General features: G+C 42.6%; 1 protein-coding gene and 1 non-coding gene across 4 annotated transcripts in view; one reads left to right on the top strand and one right to left on the bottom strand.

Annotated features, from left to right (window-relative positions):
• The first annotated feature begins 902 nt into the window (after positions 1-902).
• NCEH1 (neutral cholesterol ester hydrolase 1) overlaps positions 903-19,880 on the top strand; it is a 93,268-nt gene continuing 74,290 nt past the window's right edge. For all 3 annotated transcript variants that reach the window (XR_013413654.1, XR_013413653.1, XM_001084048.5), the window contains exon 1: positions 903-1,123. Coding sequence is in view for 1 of the 3 variants with exons in the window: in XM_001084048.5 (XP_001084048.3) it covers positions 986-1,123 (138 nt within the window). In the remaining 2 variants the exon portion in view is untranslated. The remainder of the gene's footprint in view (positions 1,124-19,880) is intronic.
• LOC114676525 (U6 spliceosomal RNA) lies at positions 9,741-9,843 on the bottom strand. The gene has a single exon (XR_003727593.1). It is a non-coding gene; the product is annotated as a U6 spliceosomal RNA (small nuclear RNA).

Raw genomic sequence — 19,880 nt, 5'->3', positions numbered from 1 at the left:
ACAATTTTCTCCAATAAAAAGTTTTATTTTTTCCCTTTGTAGTAATTTGTGGAGAGATCTTCCGATGAAGAACCAAAATTCTGTGTCAAATTTTTACCCTCTAGTTTTAGCATTCATTTATAATTTTCCGTGGTTACTAGTTGGCATTCTATTTTAAGAAAAGCCTTTCTTCTTTCCTCATTTATTTATATTAATATAGATTGCTGAGTTTTATTTTAATTAATGGGTTATAATCCATTATGATGATTCATATTGATGGTAAAATTATCCCAGGTTTAGCCACTAGAAGACTCTTCAAGTTGGCAGCTGTGGACCTTTGACCAGTTCCTATCATTTTTTGAGCGCTTCTGCATCTCTAGCACAATAGGTTCATCTTGTACTTTACAGCACCAGCCCTGGTATCAGCCTTTTCTCCAGAGGTGGTGTCAAAAAGCCGCGGTTCCTTTTATTGGAGCATGGGATTTAGAAACAAGACGTGGGTGCTAGATGTCTTTCATTGCTTGAGCCAGAAGAATTTAATATCTTCTTTTGCCATATATCAGCTAGAATTTACAAACCACTCCAAGTCTGGCTCCAGAAAACAGAATTTTTATTTCCTTTCTCAGTACTCTGAGTCAGAATGACCCACTTGCTTTGTCCAGAGACTCGTCACACTGAAACTATTTTCCATTTGAGACCCTCCAGGAGCAAAGCCATCCTCACACGCATGCAGTACAAACCAGTGTCCTCCAGGGTCCGCTGTGCTACCGCCACCGCAGCGACAGCGCCTTCCTCAAACCTGGAGTGACTGCCACACTTTGCAAGGACACCGTAGAGAGGGCACGTCCGCGCTCCAACTTCCTCCCGACGCAGCCTCTGATTGGCTCCTGGGCTTATAAGAAACGCGTGAATGAGCAGCTGCCGCGGGCAGAAACTTGCCGGAGGTCTCCGGGTGGCATCGTCCTTTCCTCTTTGCCAACCCGCTGGCGAGCCGAGCCGGGGGAAGATGAGGTCGTCCTGTGTCCTGCTCACCGCCCTGGTGGCGCTGGCCGCCTATTACGTGTACATCCCGCTGCCCGGCTCTGTGTCCGACCCCTGGAAGCTGATGCTGCTGGACGCCACTTTCCGGGGTGCACAGCAAGTGGTGAGGTGCAGCCCAGCGCTGCTTCTCTCTTCCTCCTCTTACGCAATATTTGAAGGGGATACAAAATTCCTCTGCCGGGTTCCACGAAAACGCAGGTTTTTCCTAATGCATTGAGGCTATCGCTTTTTAAGGTGGTCCAATCGGGAATTTTCAGGGTATCGCATTCGCCTCCTTGCCAGCAGCGGGCTAGGTCTGCATTTCCCCGTCTGCGTTTGTGACAGGGAAGAAGTGCTTGAATGGAATATGACAACTGTTTAAACCTTCGTCTGTCCTAAATATCTTCCTCTTCCTTGGTTTGCAACGTCAAAAGGCAAATCCTTCAGCATTTTATAAAACACTCTTCTCCACACTGTCTTTCTCCCATAGGGGCCGGCAGAGAGTGAGTTAAATGTTTTTAGGAGAGCTCGGGAAAAGCAGGCTCTGGTTCCTGGGAATGCAGCCACCTTAGAAGCAGAAGCAGGCAAGGGCAGTCTCCCAGTATCCCCAGTCTGTGGAGCGCTCCGTTCCGGGACACAGCAGGCAGGGCTCTCCATCCAAGCACTTGAGGGATTTCTCGTTTCACCCGAGGCAGATCTCAGTTCAGCCCAAGAAAGGGGACTGGGAGGCTGGGCTGGCCGAAAGGAGGTGAGGAGGCGTTTCACCTGAGGCAGATCTCAGCTCAGCCCAGGAACGGGGACTGGGAGACTGGGCTGGCTGAAAGGAGGTGAGGAGGCGGCAGCCCTGGTTTGCATGATGCATGTTTTCTGCTTGCCCTACAGCATTTATTTTATGTCCTTGGCTGTTAGATAACCTTTTCCTGAGTGAGGTTACCTGCCTTAACCCGAGAGGGTAGCATTTCTCTCCACTGTATCATGGGTGTGTGTTCATTCCTCCCATGGACAGGAAAATGTAACTGTCTCTGGTTTATTCCATGGTAAGAGGCATTATTTTTAGTGTCAGAGAATCTAAAATCTAAACTACAGTCTGCAGCCAAGGCTGAGCCCTCTGATTGGACAGTATTTCTGAGCAGCCTGCTCTATCTAAACTCTAACCTTCTCCAAAACTAAGCCTCCTCCCTCCTCACAACCTTGGGCTTTAATCTTAGAATATTTTTATAAACTCCTTCTTTCAGAAATGACAACTAGAGAAAGAGGAAAAAAAATCATTTCAACCTAAGAAAGCTGATTTTTAAAAAATCATGATTTTCCCAGAGGGTTTATATTCCTGTTCCCTGTCCATTCACTATGTGTAGGATTACATAATCTGTGGGGCTTTATCCTGTGAAAAGTCCCCTTACTAGGGTATTGTAGCTATTGTAGCACATTCCTAACATGGATTTGCTTTTCCTGAATTCAGCCACATTCTCACCTCCAAAGCTCTTTTTCTCTCTTATGAAAGGTCTATGAAACTATAGACCTCTGCCCCCCTTCCTTTCCTCCTGCTTCCTATAACGTTGACATGGTGAAAATGATCATCCCCTTCTTTAGCACTGGTGTCAATAAAGTCAGTCTTGGTGTAGGAAGCCTTGCAATCCCTCTCCTCCCCCATGAAATTATGTAATTTGAAAGTAATACCCTTCAAGGATTGAGGAACAGTGATGTTTACTTGGTGTTTACCTGGGTGGGCTAATGGTCTTCTACAATAGCTTAAACATAGGAAAACAGGAAAAAGATCAAACTCCTGTGTTGGCTGCAGAGATTATTCTTAGTTTTCAGGTCACCAAAGAAGTCTTTTCCATCATAAGTAATCTCGGACAAGCTAGGTTTGGAGAAAAGCTTTTCTTTCCCAGCTAGGCTTGCCAACCTATCAAGGACAAGGCTGTGTAAGGTCCGCCACAGAGTATACCCTCAGGTGGCGCTTGAGAATGATAGTGGGTGTAACCTGAAGTCAGTAATAGATGAGGTAACCAGTGTTCTCACCTGACACTGTGGCTCAGGAGTGGATTTGCAGAGAAATGGCTCTTACCACTTCTCTTCTAAATTGTGAAATATCAGAAAGATCATTATTCAGATGGAAACATATTCTACCCAATAAAGCAATTTACCAGTGTCACCTCAAATCTTCCTGAGCTTGCCCTGTAAAACAGGGCAATATCTGCCTTGTAGGTTTGCTGTAAGGTCTAGTAATGTATTTAAGTGCCTGGTACTTGTAGTGAGTCTTCTAGTTGTCCCAAAGGGTTCATTGTGGATTGTGGGAACATCTATAAGAATGCTCACCTTTTTTGAAGCAATAAAATAAATATAAACTGGAAATAATTTATATAGTTGAAACCTGGAGCGCTACTACTAAATTGCATGGTGTCATGGCCTGGCGCGGTGGCTCGCACCTGTAATCCCAGCACTTTGGGAGACCAAGGCAGGGAGATCACGAGGTCAGGAGTTCGAGACCAGCAGCCTCACCAACAAAGTGAAACCTCGTCTCTACTAAAAATACAAAAAATTAGCCAGGCCTGGTGGCAGGTGCCTGTAGTCCCAGCTACTTGGGAGACTGAGGCAGAAGAATCGCTTGAATCCGGGAAGCGGAGGTTGCGGTGAGTCGAGATCGTGCCACTGCACTCCAGCCTGGGCAACAAGAGTGAAACTCTGTCTCAAATCAATAAATAAGTAAATAAATAGCATGATGTCAACCTCGTTACTCAAATAATTTTAGTTCGAATTGATTGGCTCAATTACAAAATCTATTGAAGCTGTTTGAGAGATTAAGCTCAGCCTATTTCCTAACACAGCGTCAGCCGCCTACCATCAAGAAATGTGAATGTTATTCTGTTGTCATTGGCAAATACTTCACCCTTTACTACTCTTTATCTCCTTTATCTTGTACAGTGAGTCAGATGATTGAGATTATGTTCATTGCGCTTTTCTTCGTTGGGGTTCCCCATAGTCCCTAAGGAGAAACTACTTAGGCTCTCTCTGACTCATCTCAAACACAAATGCTGTTAGAATCACCTAAGAACTGTTTAAAACAAAACAAACAAACAAACAAAAAAACACTTGATGCTCAGGTTACACCACATACCAAACTTAGAATCTCTGGGAGATGAATGTTCTTAGCAGTGTTTAAGAAAAGTTCCGGCCGGGCGCAGTGGCCACGCCTGTAATCCCAGCACTTTGGGAGGCCAAGGCAGGTGGATCACGAGACCATCCTGGCTAATACGATGAAACCCCGTCTCTACTGAAAATACAAAAAAATTAGCCTGGCGTGGTGGCGGGCGCCTGTAGTCCCAGCTACTCCGGAGGCTGAGGCAGGAGAACGGTGTGAACCCGGGAGGCGGAGCTTGCAGTGAGCCGAGATCGCCACTGCACTCCAGCCTGGGCAACAGTGCGAGACTCCGTCTCAATAATAATAATACTAATAATAATAAAAGAAAAGTTCCCCAGATGATCTTAATTGCAGCAAAACTTGAGAACCAATGCTCTATAAGATAAAAGGCATTGCTGTTGTAGACAATATATTTTCCTGAAACTGCATGTTATATTGCATACGTGTTGCTGAAAATGAGCCCCTTTGCATTAGCATGGATTAGTTCATCAGATTAGTTGATACTTTGGCCCTAAGGGGATAAAATACTAGCTAGGCAAATTTCAGTGTTATAGCAAAGCCACCAGAAGACGTGAGCAGTGGAAAAGCACGAACAAAAGGAGCTCTGGGAAGGGCAGAGGTGTAATTTAGATGACCAGGCAGCAGGAGACTAGAGGAACAAAAGAAGAGAGTCTGGGGAAGTCCTGAAGGCTGATTTCTAAATGCTATGCAGACAGATTTTTTTTTTTTTAAATGGTAATCTCAGTGCAGGTTAAAATACTGAGAAGTGTACACTGCTGGAGAAAATATATGTTAGAACCACGTTTTTGTAGAACGGTTTGACAATATCCATCAGAAGCCTTAGCAGTGTGTTTATTTTTTGACCCCATAATCCCTCTAAGATGGAATTTATGGTAAGTAATGATGGATATAGGCAAACCTCTAGCTATAAAGATGGAAACATTTTACAGGATTAAAAAATTTGTGGCCGGGCGCGGTGGCTCAAGCCTGTAATCCCAGCACTTTGGGAGGCCGAGACGGGCGGATCACGAGGTCAGGAGATCGAGACCATCCTGGCTAACACGGTGAAACCCCGTCTCTACTAAAAAAATACAAAAAACTAGCCGGGCGAGGTGTCGGGCGCCTGTAGTCCCAGCTACTCGGGAGGCTGAGGCAGGAGAATGGCGTGAACCCGGGAGGCGGACCTTGCAGTGAGCTGAGATCCGGCCACTGCACTCCAGCCTGGGCGGCAGAGCGAGACTCCATCTCAAAAAAAAAAAAAAAAAAAAAAAAAAAAAATTTGTTCATCAGCACCATAAGACAAAGATAAAAAAACCAAAAACTTGTTGAACTAGTCTAAAAGCACTGCCACTTATAATAAATGTGAAGGAACATTCAGCAATCTTTTTTTCTTTTATTTGCAGCACCATTTCAACGAATGAAGGCCGGGCATGGTGGCTCATGCCTGGAATCCTAGCACTTTGGGAGGCCAAGGCGGGCAGATTACCTGAGGTCAGGAGTTCAGTTACAGGCGCGCGCCTGTAATTCCAGCTACTTGGGAGGCTGAGGTGCCACTGCATTCTAGCCTGGGCTGCAGAGTGAGACTTTATCTCAAAAAAAAAAAAAAAAAAAAGAAAAGAAAAAAGAAAAAATTTAAGAGTAGTAAAAGACTAAATAATGGTAAATTCATATTTGGGAATACTAGGCAGTTAAAAAAATTTAGGTTGTAAAATGTTTAATGACTTGCAAAAGATGTATACTATGTGTTAAGCAGGAAAAGGCTACAAAATAGCGTATACACTATTTATATATCAAAACATGTATCTATGTTTGTATAGAAAAAGCAGAAAGATATAATTTAAAACATGATTTTTTCTTCTGGGCCATAAGGTTGTATCTTCAGTTTTTATATTGGTATATTCTAGATTTTTTAAAATGAACATGTAGTAATAAATTATTTTAAAACTTCTTTAATCCAGGCATGGTAGCTCATGCCTGTAACCCCAGCACTTTGGGACACTGTTGCGCCAAACCCCCATTAACCTCAGTAGTGAAGGCACCAGGTTGAAGAGGCTGAAGAAGATTCCCAGAGCCTGCAGACAAGACATGTTTTTTGTTGTTGTTGTTGAGATGGAGTCTCACTCTGTCACCCAGGCTGGAGTGCGGTGGCGTGATCTCAGCTCACTGCAACCTCCACCTCTGGGTTCAAGTGATTCTCGTGCCTCAGCCTCCGGAGTAGCTGGGATTACAGGTGTATACCACCATGCCTGGCTAATTGTTGTACTTCTTAGTAAGGATGGGGTTTCGCCATGTTGGCCAGGCTAGTTTTGAACTCCTGACCTCAGGTGATCCACCAGCCTTGGCCTCCTAAAATGCTGGGATTCCAGGCATGAGCCACCGTGCCCAGCCAAAACATAGGGTTTTATTAGGGGCTTACAAACAAGGGAAAGAGTTCAGTGGTGGTGGGCTGGACAAAAGAACTACTTTATATATAGAAATGGACCATTGGCAGCAGGCTGGACAACATATCTGTCTTTCTGCAGTACAGTGGTGGCAGGCAGGGCAGGAGAACCACAACTGCCTGCAAACATGCAGTTTACATAGCATTGTCACTTGATGTCCTCCCCCGAATGACTTCCACCTGGCAACCTTCATTTAACCCAAAACTCAGGGCCCCGATCCCCTGTACATCCCTGAAGGGGTGGCCTGCCCCTCCACACCTGTGGGTGTTTCTCGTTAGGTGGAACGAGAGACTTGAGAGAAGAAATGAGACACAGAGACAAAGTATAGAGAAAGAAAAAGTGGGCCCAGGGAACCGGCGCTCAGCTTACAGAGGACCCACGCCGGCACTGGTCTCTGAGTTCCCTTAGTACTTATTGATAATTATCTTTATCATCTTAAAGATAAGGGAGTGGCAGGACAATAGGATCATCGAAGGGAGAAAATTAGCAGTAAGACATATGGACAAAGATCTCTGTGACATGAATAAGTTCAAAAGAAAATGCTATGTCTTGATATGCATATGTAAATATCTCCATAAACCTTTTAGCAGCATTGTTTCAGCCTATCACATGGGGAGAAACCTTGGACAATACCTAGCTTTCCTAGGCAGAGGTCCCTGCGACCTTTGGCCGTGTATGTCGTGTACGTGTCCCTGGGTAGTTGAAATTAAGAGAATGGTGATGACTTTTAACGAGCAAGCTGCCTTCAGGCACTTGTTTAACAAAGACACATCCTGCACAGCCCAAAATCCATTAAACCTTGAGTCACCACAGCACATGTCTCTTACAAGGACGAGGTTGGGGGTAGGGTCACAGATTAACAGCATCTCAAATACAGAACAAAATGGAGTCTCTTATGTCTACTTCTTTCTATATAGACACAGTAACAGGCTGATCTCTCTTTCTTTTCCCCACACATCCCATGTTCCATGGTGGGGATTGCTCACATGTTTATCATATATAAGGAAAAAATCACTGGGTTGGGCACTTGGGGACTCCCTAGCTCAGAACACACATTTAGGTGTGTCAGCCCTACAGGGTCATTATCAGAATGTGCTTAGGTTATTGCTATCAGCTGAGTTTACAGAGGCTGAGGTGCAAGAATAACTTGAGGTCAGGAGTTCAAGAGCAGCCTGGGCAACATAGTGAGACGGTGCCAGCCTCCCCATCTCTACAAAAAATGTATTAAAAAAAAACTTTTTCCCCCAGGGATAATTTTTCTATTTCTAAAGTGGAATTGATGTGCGTATGCATATCAATGTATATTTTAGTATTTGCTTTATGAGGAAAACCGAATTTCTTTTAAAAAGACTTTACCGGATCCCCTGATATAGCTATCATAGTGCCATGCTTTGTGCTCAGTTACCTAGACTTAACATGAATTGAAATCCTGTATGAAGCTTTGGGGAGACACTAAAGTGACCTAGAAGAAACCACAGTCTAGTAGGATGGAGAAGTCATGTTAATATATAGCTATTAAAAAGCTAGGAGCTGAGAGGTGTAGAACAGGTGTAGTTACAAAATCTCATAGGAGGGAGTTTAGAATGTATAGTTTAGAAGAGTGATAAACTCTTCTGAAGAGTGATCCTCCTGCTTTGGCTTCCCAAAGTGCTGGGATCACAGGCATGAGCCACCGTGCCTACCTGTAATTGAATTTTCAAGTGAAAAACCGGACTATATTGCCTGCCTAATCTAAGGTGTGTCATATTATGAAATTTTAACAAGCTCTTTTTCAGTGTTTAATAAAATTAAAACCCTGCAAGTCGTCACTTATTAAATGAACACCAAGGTGAGGAGCTGGTCTGGCAAAACAGAAATGTGTAGGGCAGATACCTAAACTTGAGAAGCTTACAGTCAAGTGGGGGATGATAAACCAACTGCCAGTGTTAAGGTGGGCATTTGAATGATGGAAGGAAAATGTGACTAAAGGTAATAATGGTGTCCCAAGGGAGCTCGGAGCATGAGCCTGGCTTGTCTTGATTATTCTCTAACTTACTACTGCTTATACTATGAATCTTTTCAGTGACATAATGTAAAAGAAGTGCTGAAATAGGTATTTGTGCTGCGTGTTCCCCTGTTTCTTAAGGGTGACAGTGCTTTTGGACTAGTTGATCAAGGATTTTTATCATGCCAAATGTCCCCAAAGTTGTTGAGACTTAATGTCACCTCACCTGAATTCTCTGTGCATGATGTGCTTTTGGGCTGTGTGGGTGTGGTTTAAATGACAGCTCAGCTGGAAACTGCAGAATTCCAACGTGCTAACCTCTTTCATAACAGTTTTGAACTGGAATATTTACTGTTGTCAGGTAAATTTAACTTTAAAACATCAGTAAATAATGATTGTCCAGAAATTGTGATGATGCCTATTTCTTCATGCACATTGTAACTTCACTAACCACAATTTTTAGCTGATTTGCTAGGATTTTTCTTTAAACATATGGCAGCAAAAGGTTTTAAGAATAGTGTCGGGGGCATTATTTAATCAGTATTAGTTCTGACAGGTGAACAACCTGAGTTGGTCTCTGCAGATAGTACCTATGAAAAATTAAGGTCAGATTGATTCAGCTACCAGGTGTGTAAGATAATGCCCAATTTATAGTTTCCTTTTTATTTTTTCTGGCACTTCTACAAACATAGCCCTAAGCATAGAAATACCTTCATTATTTTAATGGGACATCCTATCTCTACCATGCAATTTGAGCTTGATCTGAGACATTTCTATGATGTGAAAGTACAGTTAATCATTCTTAAATGTTCATTTTATGCACAATTGCTTCTTTTAAAATAACATATATTTACTTTTTTTTTTTTGAGATGGAGTCTCGCTCTGTCACCCAGGCGGGAGTGCAATGGTGCCATCTGGGCTCACTGCAACCTCCACCTCCCAGGTTCAAGCAATTCTCCCGCCTGAGCCTCCTGAGTAGCTGGGATTACAGGCACCTGCCATCATGCCTGGCTAATTTTTTTTTTTTTTTGTATTTTTGTAGGGACAGGGTTTCACCATGTTGGCCAGGCTGGTCTCGAACTGCTGGCCTTAGGTGATCCAACCACCTCGGCCTTCTAAAGTGCTGGGATTACAGGTGTAAGCCACCACGCCCAGCCATATTTACTTTTTAAAAGAAAATATGTAACACCACAAATATGTGTCATCCTTCTGCAGGAGGCATGCTGGTCCTCTCTGAATTGTTCTGATTTTAGTATATATGCTGCTGAAGTGAGCACCATGTATTTATTTTTGCTGCCAAATGAAATTATGTGGGAACTGTCTACCACTTCTCCTTCATTTTATGTTTGTATAGAATGAAGAAATGTAATTGACTTTATTATTATTTTTTTTACCTTTTATTTTTTTCTTAGAGACAAGGTCTCGCTCTGTCAGCCAGGTGGGGATGCAGTGGTGTGATCACAGCTCACTGCAGCCTTGAACTTCTGGGCTCAAGGGATACTCCTGCCTCAGCCTCTTGAGTAGCTGGAACTACAGGTGCGTGCCACCATGCCTGGCTTTTTTTTTCTTTTTTAGGAAAGACAAAGTCTTGCTATGTTGCCCAGGCTGTTCTCAAACTCCTGGGCTCAAGTGATCCTCCCACTTTGGCTTCCCAAAGTGCTGGGATCACAGGCATGAGTCACCGTGCTTACCTGTAATTGAATTGTCAAGTGAAAAACTGGACTATATTGCCTGCCTAATCAAAGGTGTGTCATATTATGAAATTTTAACAAGCTGTCTTTCAGTGTTTAATAAATTAAAACCCTGGAAGTCATCACGTATTAAATAAACATTAACTGAACACAAAGGCAAGGGGCTGGTCTGGTAAAACAGAAATGTGTAAGGCAGATACCTAATCTTGAGAAGCTTACAGTCAAGTGAGGGGTGATAAACCAACTGCCAGTGATAAGGTGGGTGCTTGAATTATGATAGAGGCATCTGTGGGTTGCTGCAAGAGTCTTGGAAGAAACATCTAAAGTGGACCTGGGCACTGGGGAAACGTGTCTAATCTGAGATGTCAAGGTTGAGTGCTTACAGTAAAAATAACATCTATTGAGCATACAGTGAGCATTTACTCTGTGGCAGACACTGTGCTATGTGCTTTGTGTGCAGTTAGTTTAGCCCATGGTATAGGTGTTCTTAATGTGACAAAGGAGGAGACTGAAATGCAAAGAAAAATGACTTGCTTAAAGTGACACAGTTTATATGAGGTAGAGCCTGAATTCAGTTCCAGCCTGTGTTACTCCTGAACTCAGGAGTTTAGATCTGTGCTAGATTTCCTTATAATAGAAACCAGAGAAGAGAAGGGTGAAAGGGGCATTCCAGCCAGAAGCAGCAGTATGTGAAGGTTCTAGTGGGAGGGAATGGTATAGCTGAGGAACTACAAGTAGTTTAGACTGACTGAAGCTTAAAGTTCAAAGGTCAGAGAGGGAGGCAGAAGGGAAGCACCAGTCAGGTGAGGAAGAGCTCTGTGGACAAGAAAGGAGCAACTGAAAGTCTTCTAGCAGAGAAGTCACATGCTCAAAACTGTGTTTTAGAATAGTCCTTCACAGTGGCAGTGTAGACAGTGGAATGTAAGAAAGCAAAAGTGGGCTAGGCGCGGTGGCTCACACCTGTAATCCCAGCACTTTTGGAGGCTTAGGCAGGCGGATCACAAGGTCACAAGTTTGAGACCAGCCATGGCCCGTATGGTGAAACCCCGTCTCTACTAAATATATATATATATATATATATATATATGTGTGTGTGTGTGTGTGTGTGTGTATATATATATATATATATATAAACTAGCCAGGCGTGGTGGTGTGCGCCTGTAGTGCCAGCTACTCAGGAGGCTGAGGCAGGAGAATCGCTTGAACCCAGGAGGTGGAAGTTGCAGTGAACCAAGATTGTGCCACTGCACTCCAGCCTGGGCAATAGAGGGAGACTCCATCTTAAAAAAAAAAAAAAAAAAAACGCAAAAGACTATTTAGGAAATGCTAATTCAGGTGAGAGCGTGAACTAATGAAGTGGGACTGATTTGGAAGACAGCTGATCAGAGCTGCTGTTGGAGGGGAGAGTATGGAGCAGTGGAAAGGAAGGAGTCAAAGATGACTCCTGGGACAGATTCTGGAATAGTTGGGTGAATGGGGACCATGACCCTGATTTGGGAGCAAGAGCAGACCTAGGGGTGAAAGTATAAAGTTTGGGACCCTGTTTTGAAATGTCAGCTGACTAGTCAAGGATAGCTGTTCATAAACAGCTGCATATACAGATCCAGAGCTCAGGAGACAGAGCTGGGCTGGTGATATGGATTTGGGAGTGGTCAGCAAATGGGATAGTGGCAGAAGTAGTTGAAACAAAGGTGTTTGGAGTGAGAGAAAGATCTGGGGGATTCTACCAAGGGTGCCCCTGAGGGACACCAGTGGCGAGTGGAAAAAGAGGCTATCCCTGAGAGAAATGAGACCTTAAAGAACATAACTTTTTAGCATACCTCATGTTTATAAAGTACTCTAGATTTTATGAAGGTTTTTACTAATATCACCTCTTTTCTTTTTTTCAATAAATGACTGGTTGCCATTGTTATTTCCATTTGTCAGCTAAGGGAACTTGAGGTTCGGAAAGAGTCAAGGACATCATCAAGATCTTATGATCAGGGCCAGGCACAGTGGCTCACACCTGTAGTCCCAAGGCAGGAGGCCCCTTGAGGCCAGGAGTTCAAGACCAGCCTTGGCAACAAAGTAAGACTGTCTCTGCAAAAAAATAATTAGCTGGATGTGGTGGCACGTAATCTCAGCTGCTGGGGAGAATGAGGACCTCTTCAGTGTAGGAGGTAAAGGCTGTGGTGTATGATCACACCACTACACTCTAGCCTGGGTGACAGAGCAAGACCCTGTCTCTTAAAAAAATTTTTTTTTTAAACCTGTGATCAGTTATACTGGCGAAATGGAAACTGCAATAGAAATTCATGGTCTCTTAGTTTCATGCCCTCCCTGCTGGGCTATGCTGTGAGGACACTCATGATAACTTAGTCACTAGTGAATTTTTTGTCCTGATTTCTTTTTTTTTTTTTTTTTGAGCTTCCACAATTAATCTACGTCAGTGCTTCTTACTATTTTTCGTGTCAGAAACAGTTACATTTGTGTTGTATACTGGGGATTCTGGAAGCAATTTTGGGGGAATCTGTATGAGCTTGAATAACAGAATTCACAAGATTTATAAAGAGTTACACAAATGGTTCTCAAATAGAATGCCAACTCTGATGCCAACTATTCAACTCTGTATAGTTAGACAAAATGGCTTTAAGTTTTTACCTCTATAAAATATTTAAACATTGATAGCTAGTGCCCCACCTGTAATCCATTTGTAGAATACCTGTTGGGAAGCTTACCTTTTCCTGGTTTGTAACTTTTAAAATGTATGTCTGTTATCGTTGATATTAAACACAGATAGATAGTCCCCAAGTTACATGTATTTAGGTAGCCATATAATTTATTGTCCAAACCAGGACATCTTTGAGAGTAGCAGGGACTGCTATTAATAATCATGCTAGGTCAACAGTGTTTTTTTCTTTGTTTTGAGACAGGGTCTCTGTGGCGCAGGCTGGGGTGCAGTGGCATGATCTTGGCTCATTGCAACCTCTGCCTCCCCAGGTTCAAGCAATCTTCCCACCTCAGCCTCCCAAGTAGCTGGGACCACAGGCACGCACCACCATGCCCAGCTGATTTTTGTATTTTTTGTAGAGACAAGGTCTCCCTATATTGCCAGGGTGGGTCTTAAACTCCTGGGTTCAAGAGATTCTCCTGCCTCAGCCTCCCAAAGTGCTGGGATTATGGGTATGAGGCACCATGCTTGGCTCAGGACAATGGTTTTAAACCTGAATGATTCTCAGTCAAACCAGGACGATGCTCAGGCTGCATTTATTTGACTTGCACACATTAGACCTAATCACGTCAAGGTTGTGAAATGATTGTTACCAGCCCTGAGTGCTCCAGTCTGACTGTTAATCCTCCAGTTGCCACTCCTCCACCCCACCCACACTTCCTATCCCCTGTAGAATAAAAGTGCTAAGTTCTTTGGCTGGCACTTGGTGCTTGCTACAACCTGGCACCATTTTGCTGACTGCAGCCTCACTGTGTCATAGATGACAGTTTAGCTCGTGAATCTGCTTACGCTTCTCCTGTTGTCCCCTCTGTCCCAGATGCCCTCCCACCCTTTTACTTTGGCCAATATCCCACACATCTTTCAATACCAACTCAGAAATCATCTCTTTTGAGAACTTCCCCATCTCCTTCCCTCTCACTGCCCTGCCTCAGCCTTAATTTCTTTCTCAACACTCTGCTAGCGTTTAGTTTTTCTTTTATGGCCCTTAGATGTTGCTTATGTTGCTACTTATGTACAGGCTCCCCCACCAAATCATAAATTTTCTCACCTATCATAGACATAATTTTCCTCTTACTGCTTTAGGACTTTTGTTTTTGTTTGAAAACCATTAGTGATAGAGAAACTAAAGAGAAATTAGGAATTCATGGTTCTGCTTGCATTATCACTGTGTTACTGCGTCTGTCACATGGGGCAGGCCCTGTGCTTCCACGCGCTTCTGACTCTGAATGTAGACAAAAATGGTTTTGTGTTGTCCTTCACAACTGTGTTTTGCAAGCCTCACTGTTTTCTGGGTTTCTAACTTCCTCATGTTTTAATAGATTTTTGCTTGTTTTCAAATTTGTCGTGAATTATGTGTCTGTTTCTAACTAAATGTTAGTTATAGGCCATCTCCTTAAAAGAACACTGGTGATTTTCCGTATTTGATAGTCATCTGCCTTTTCTTTTTCCCCTTGAATAGGGTAGTTGATGAATACCCCATGAGAGACTGAGACCCTTTTCTGAGCTGCCTGTCCCATAATGTTGTCCTTGCCCTGAGACTCAAACTATCTTTCTTTGAACTCTTTGAAATCTACTTTTTAAAAAGTGGAAGATGTTTATCTCACTGTTTCTGGTATATGCATCATTTCCAAGGTAAAGTCACTTTGTCCCAAGGTTTCAGGCACTTCCATTTCACTGCACACAGTTCTTCCTTGTTTGTGAGAGGCAAGGCCAGACAGCAATTATCCAGGCTTCCTTAACTTTCTTTGCAAAGCAAGTCAATTCTGCTTTTAGAGGCCGGGTGCAGTGGCTCACGCTTGTAATCCCAGCACTTTGGGAGGCTGAGGCAGGGGTATCACCTGAGATCAGGAGTTCGAGACCAGCCTGGCCAACATGGTGAAACCCCGTCTCTACTAAAAATACAAAAATTAGCCGGGCGTGGTGGCGGGTGCCTGTAATCCCAGCTACTTGGAAGGCTGAGGTAGGAGAATCGCTTGAACCCGGGAGGCGGAGCTTGCAGTGAGCCGAGATCACGCCACTGTACTCCAACCTGGGTGACAGAGTGAGACTCCATCTCAAAAAAAAAAAAAAAAATTCTGCTTTTAGAAAAAGATCAGCTTTTAACAATAAGATTGCTGGCAGATATCTACATAGTAATAGATGCATTTGCAGAATTATAAACACAACCACTTTATAAAATAGTAGTTAATGTTCTCATTTTATAGGAAAGGAAATAGAGGCTCAACAAAGTTCAGTAACTTGTTCAGAGACATGGGCCTGCTTAGTGAAGTTGGCTGTGAACAAGGTCTGCTGGACCCCATAGCTCTTTCAGCTGTATTCAGCAGTCTCCTGTTATGGTCGTTCAATCTTCTGTCTTCCCCTTCTCCCTCTTCTCCCTCCACTCTCAGCTCTTTTGTGGCTAGTTGTATGATCCACATTAAGAATGCATCACGTAGGGAAAAAGTGTATTATGTGTTTACAAATTTTAGTCCTGGAGGATGCTAATACTGTTTTTAAAAAAAGAAACTTGAGACAAAAAAAGTATAACAGTTTATTTGAGCCAAGAGAGCTGCACTCTGCAGGGTGAACAGCAAGATTCTATAGACCAAACACCCAAGAGAGGTAGAGAAATTACTTGATTGGCTACAGCTAGGCATTTTGCCTTATTTGGATATGATCCAGTGGCTAGAGGTCAGTTAGTGGTTTCTGATAGGTTAAGCTTAAGTTTTATTTTACTGTTTATGTTGAATTGGGTTTTGGCCTGCTTACCTAGGGGCTCTAGTTAAAGTGACAACCTCAAGCCAATGGCCTCAGTATTTGCTTTAAAGATGTATATAGGCTGGGTGCTGTGGCTCACACCTGTAACCCTAGCACTTTTGGAGGCCAAGGTGGGTGGATTGCCTGAGCTTAAGAGTTCGAGACCAGCCTGGGCAACATGGCAACACATTGAGGCAAGATCACCCGCCATTAGGACTAGAATTCAAGTAAAGCACTTTAATTTTTATAACAAAATGTCATGTTAACACTTACAGATGTTAAATAACCTGCCCAACTAGTCGCCCTGAACAGAGAACATAACCTAAGGGTTTGTTTACTGATCTAGCAAGTGATTAAAATGCTCAGTCTGAAAAGTTATGAAGATTGCATAAGATGTGAATAAAGTTTTATTGTTTGTTGTCATCATCATCAAACATTAGTTAATATGTAAAGCACTTGGACCAGTACTTGGCACACGAGAAATATATTTAGTCCAAATCTTATTTTTGTCAGTTGTCTACACTAAACTACAATGGTAATTTTTTTTTTCTCTCTCTTATTGTCACCATTGTTCTTGCCAATCTGCTATTGCTTTCAGGTTTTGGGATTTCTATACAGGTATAGATTTATTATTATTATTATTATTATTATTATGTTTTGAGACAGAGTCTCGCTCTGTCACCCAGGCTGAAGTGCAGTGGCGTGATCTCAGCTCAATGCAAGCTCCACCTCCTGAGTTCACACCATTCTCCTGCCTCAGCCTTCTGAGTAGCTGGGACTACAGCGCCAGCCACCACGCCCGGCTAACTTTTTGTATTTTTAGTAGAGACGGGGTTTCGCCTTGTTAGCCAGGATAGTCTCGATCTCCTGACCTCGTGATTGCCCGTTTCGGCCTCCCAAAGTACTGGGATTACAGGCATGAGCCACCGCACCTGGCGTAGGTGTAGAGCTTCTTAACATGGACTGCTGTTGGTTATGGCTATTAGGTTTAAATCCTGGCTTTAGCACTTGTGACTAGTTGGGCAGGTTATTTAACATCTGTAAGTGTTAGTATCTTATCTGTGAACATGAAGATAATGACAGTACCTCCTTCAAGGCTTATAAGGATCAAATGTAATTGTGTATATGAGTTTCTTAACCCAGTGCTTGGCATATAACAAGCACTCAAAACCTCTTCCTAAAGTTAAAGTTTTAGAGTCCATGGATTTAGTGTGCTGATGTTCTAATTGGATATATGAATCATCATCATCATCATCATAGCCAGTTCATTTTTCTTTTTCTTTTTTTTTTTCTTTTTTTTTTTTGACACAGAGGCTCACTCTGTCACCCAGGCTGGAGTGCAGTGGCACTATCTCAGCTTATTGCAACCTTGGCCTACTAGGTTCAAGCGATTCTCCTGCCTCAGCCTCCCAAGTAGCTGAGATTACAGGTGTGCACCACCACGCCCAGCTAATTTTTGCATTTTTAGTAGAGACAGCATTTCACCATGTTGGCCAGGCTGGTCTCAAACTCCTGACCTCAAGTGATCCACCCACCTTGGCCTCCCAGAGTGCTGGGACTACAGATGTGAATCATCACGCCCAGCTGCTAGCTCGTTTTTCTAATTATGATTTAAATATATTAACCCAATCTTTATACCAGCCTTGTTACATAAGTACTATTGTTGTTAAATTATAAATGAGGAAATTGAGGCACAGAGAGGTTAATTAAATATCTGCCCAAGTCACATACCCCGTAAGTGGCAGAGCCAAAATTCCACTCCAGGTAATCTGTCTGGAGGTAGTGCTCCAAAAGCTGCAGAAATCTCCTCTTAGTCACTGTCTTATATCAAGGAGCTCCACTGGGCTTTGCCAAGGTATCAGTTCATTTTAGAATTTTATGTCAACTGTGAAGAATTCCTTAGACTGTAGGTACCTTAGGCAAAGTTGTTGACATGACATTTTGTTATAAAAATTAAAGTGCTTTACTTGAATTCTAGTCCTAATGGCGGGTGATCTTGCCTCAATGTGAAGAAGTACTTACAAGCAGGGTTGATATTTTCCTCAACAAAGGGCTTTAGATTTGCTCAAATGATTGACAACTCTGGGGCTTCGAGATCTGGCCTATGAGTATGGAAAAGATGACTTTGACTTCTGACGTTATGAAAGACAGGTGTCTTCAGTTAACCGCCATATTTGAGGAAATATACCATGGCCTCTCTATCTTTTGTTAGTTGAGCAATTATTATGTGGTAGTACTAGGATATTGCAATTCACAAGACAAGCAGCACTTGGTCCTCCTGGAGCTACAATCCAGTGCTAAAAACATGAGATGAATAAGTAAAGGAAATATAGGAAATAGGGAGAAATTTGTTGGCAGGTCAGTGATAAGGGAAACCCTGGAAATCCATGAAATCCCCTGAGGAGCCAGTGTTGAATGAAGAGTAGTGTTAGAGCTGCCGAGAAGAGGTGGAGCCTTGGAGAAAGCAGAAGTTGGGAAAACAAGAAAAAACTGGGAAGAGAACATCAGAGAAGCCCAGACAGAGCACTGCCAGCAGGGCGGGGCCGGCTGTAATGAACTCTCCTGAGAAGCTGAGGAACCTGAGGACTGCAATGGACCTGTCAGGACTCCACAAGTGCACTCCAGGCATCTGTGCCTTTCCATTCAGTGTCTCGACCTGTAACCTGTCTGTTGGAGTGGTGTTAACGATGTCTTCCAAACCGATGTTTTGACTTTGGCAATGTTGATCTTGAGCTATCATTTCTGACAAGAAATAGTCAAAATATGCTTTATAGGTTGTGATTAAAATTCAAGGTGGAAGTTACCGATGGAAATTACTGATGAACTAAATAGTAAAATACACACACACACACACGCACACACACACACATATATATACACACACACATATATATATATACACACACATATATATCTTTCCCCAGCTAACTAAATTAATGTCGGTTGGTTCATCAACGCGGAAACATATTTTACAATCTGGACTCTTTGCAGGCTAAGTAGCCTTTTCTGTCTGTCTCAAAAAAATGTTTCTCATCAGATTAATAATAAACTTAGTCCATTTTAGATTAAATCCTATTAGTTCTAAAGTTGTATAACATTTAAATACAGGTTGGGCACTGTGGCTTACGCTTGGGCAGGATGAGGCAGGAAGTTTGCTTGAGCCCAGGAGTTTGAGACCATCCTGGCCAAGGTGGTGAGACCCGTCTCTACAAAAAATTTCAAAAGTTGGCCGGGTGTGGTGGCAGGTGCTTGTAGTCCTAGCTACTCAGGAGACTGGGCGGGGGGGAGGATCGATTGAATCCAGGAGTTGAGGCTGGGGTGTGCTATGATTGTGCCACTGCCCCAGCCTGGGTGACAGAGTGAGACTCTGTCTCAAAAAAATAAATAAATAAAAACATTTAAGAATTAAATACACATACTATACTTTTGTTAAGGACAGTGGGTCAGTATTTTACAGGATACTCCATGTGCCAAATTTGGTTCTTGGCAGCCAGAGGTTTCTACTGACCAAAACCAGTAATGTGTCAGTCTTATTTCCTCACATAGCTAATTAAAATTGCCCAATTCTGAATTGTTCAATTAAATGAAGCTTAATACATGGATGAAAAGAAAGATAGTATTATTGATCATGTCTACAGAAGGAACCTCGCTGGTAGTGATGTTCAATTATTCTAAAATCATTAACATGGTTTCTGTCTCTCTCAAAGCATGTTTTGAGAGCAAATAATAGAATTTAACTGCTTCAAAGAGTTGGATTTCCATTTCGGTATTGTGAGTGGTTAAATGTCTTTGTCTCATCCCCAACTCTAACCATCCCCTCCCTTTTTTTTTTTTTTTTGTTTTGTTTTGTTTTTTCATATTCAGGCTTTAGAAGATTGGGAAGCAATCATGGGTAGCATGTTAAAATTTGACACACCTGTAATCATTAAAGTTGCTGAAATACAGATTGGTCCTTGTGGCTTTATGTGCACATGGTTTACTTTCAGGGTCTTTTTATAGATATTGAAGCTATACTTAAACATATAGTCTTATATTTTGTTATAGCTCTTCCTCTTTCTGTTTATGGAGGAAAAAGATGCATTATTCATTTTTTAAAGTGCCAGCATATTTTCAGCAGACATTTTTTTGGTTACCCAGAATGTGTCAGACACTGCAGAGTCCTGGAGCTTCTCATACT

This window comes from Macaca mulatta, chromosome 2 (assembly GCF_049350105.2).
Source record: "Macaca mulatta isolate MMU2019108-1 chromosome 2, T2T-MMU8v2.0, whole genome shotgun sequence".
NCBI classification, from domain to species: domain Eukaryota; kingdom Metazoa; phylum Chordata; class Mammalia; order Primates; family Cercopithecidae; genus Macaca; species Macaca mulatta.
The sequence above is the reverse complement of the archived record's forward strand: the minus strand, read 5'-3'. Positions and strand labels throughout refer to the sequence as shown.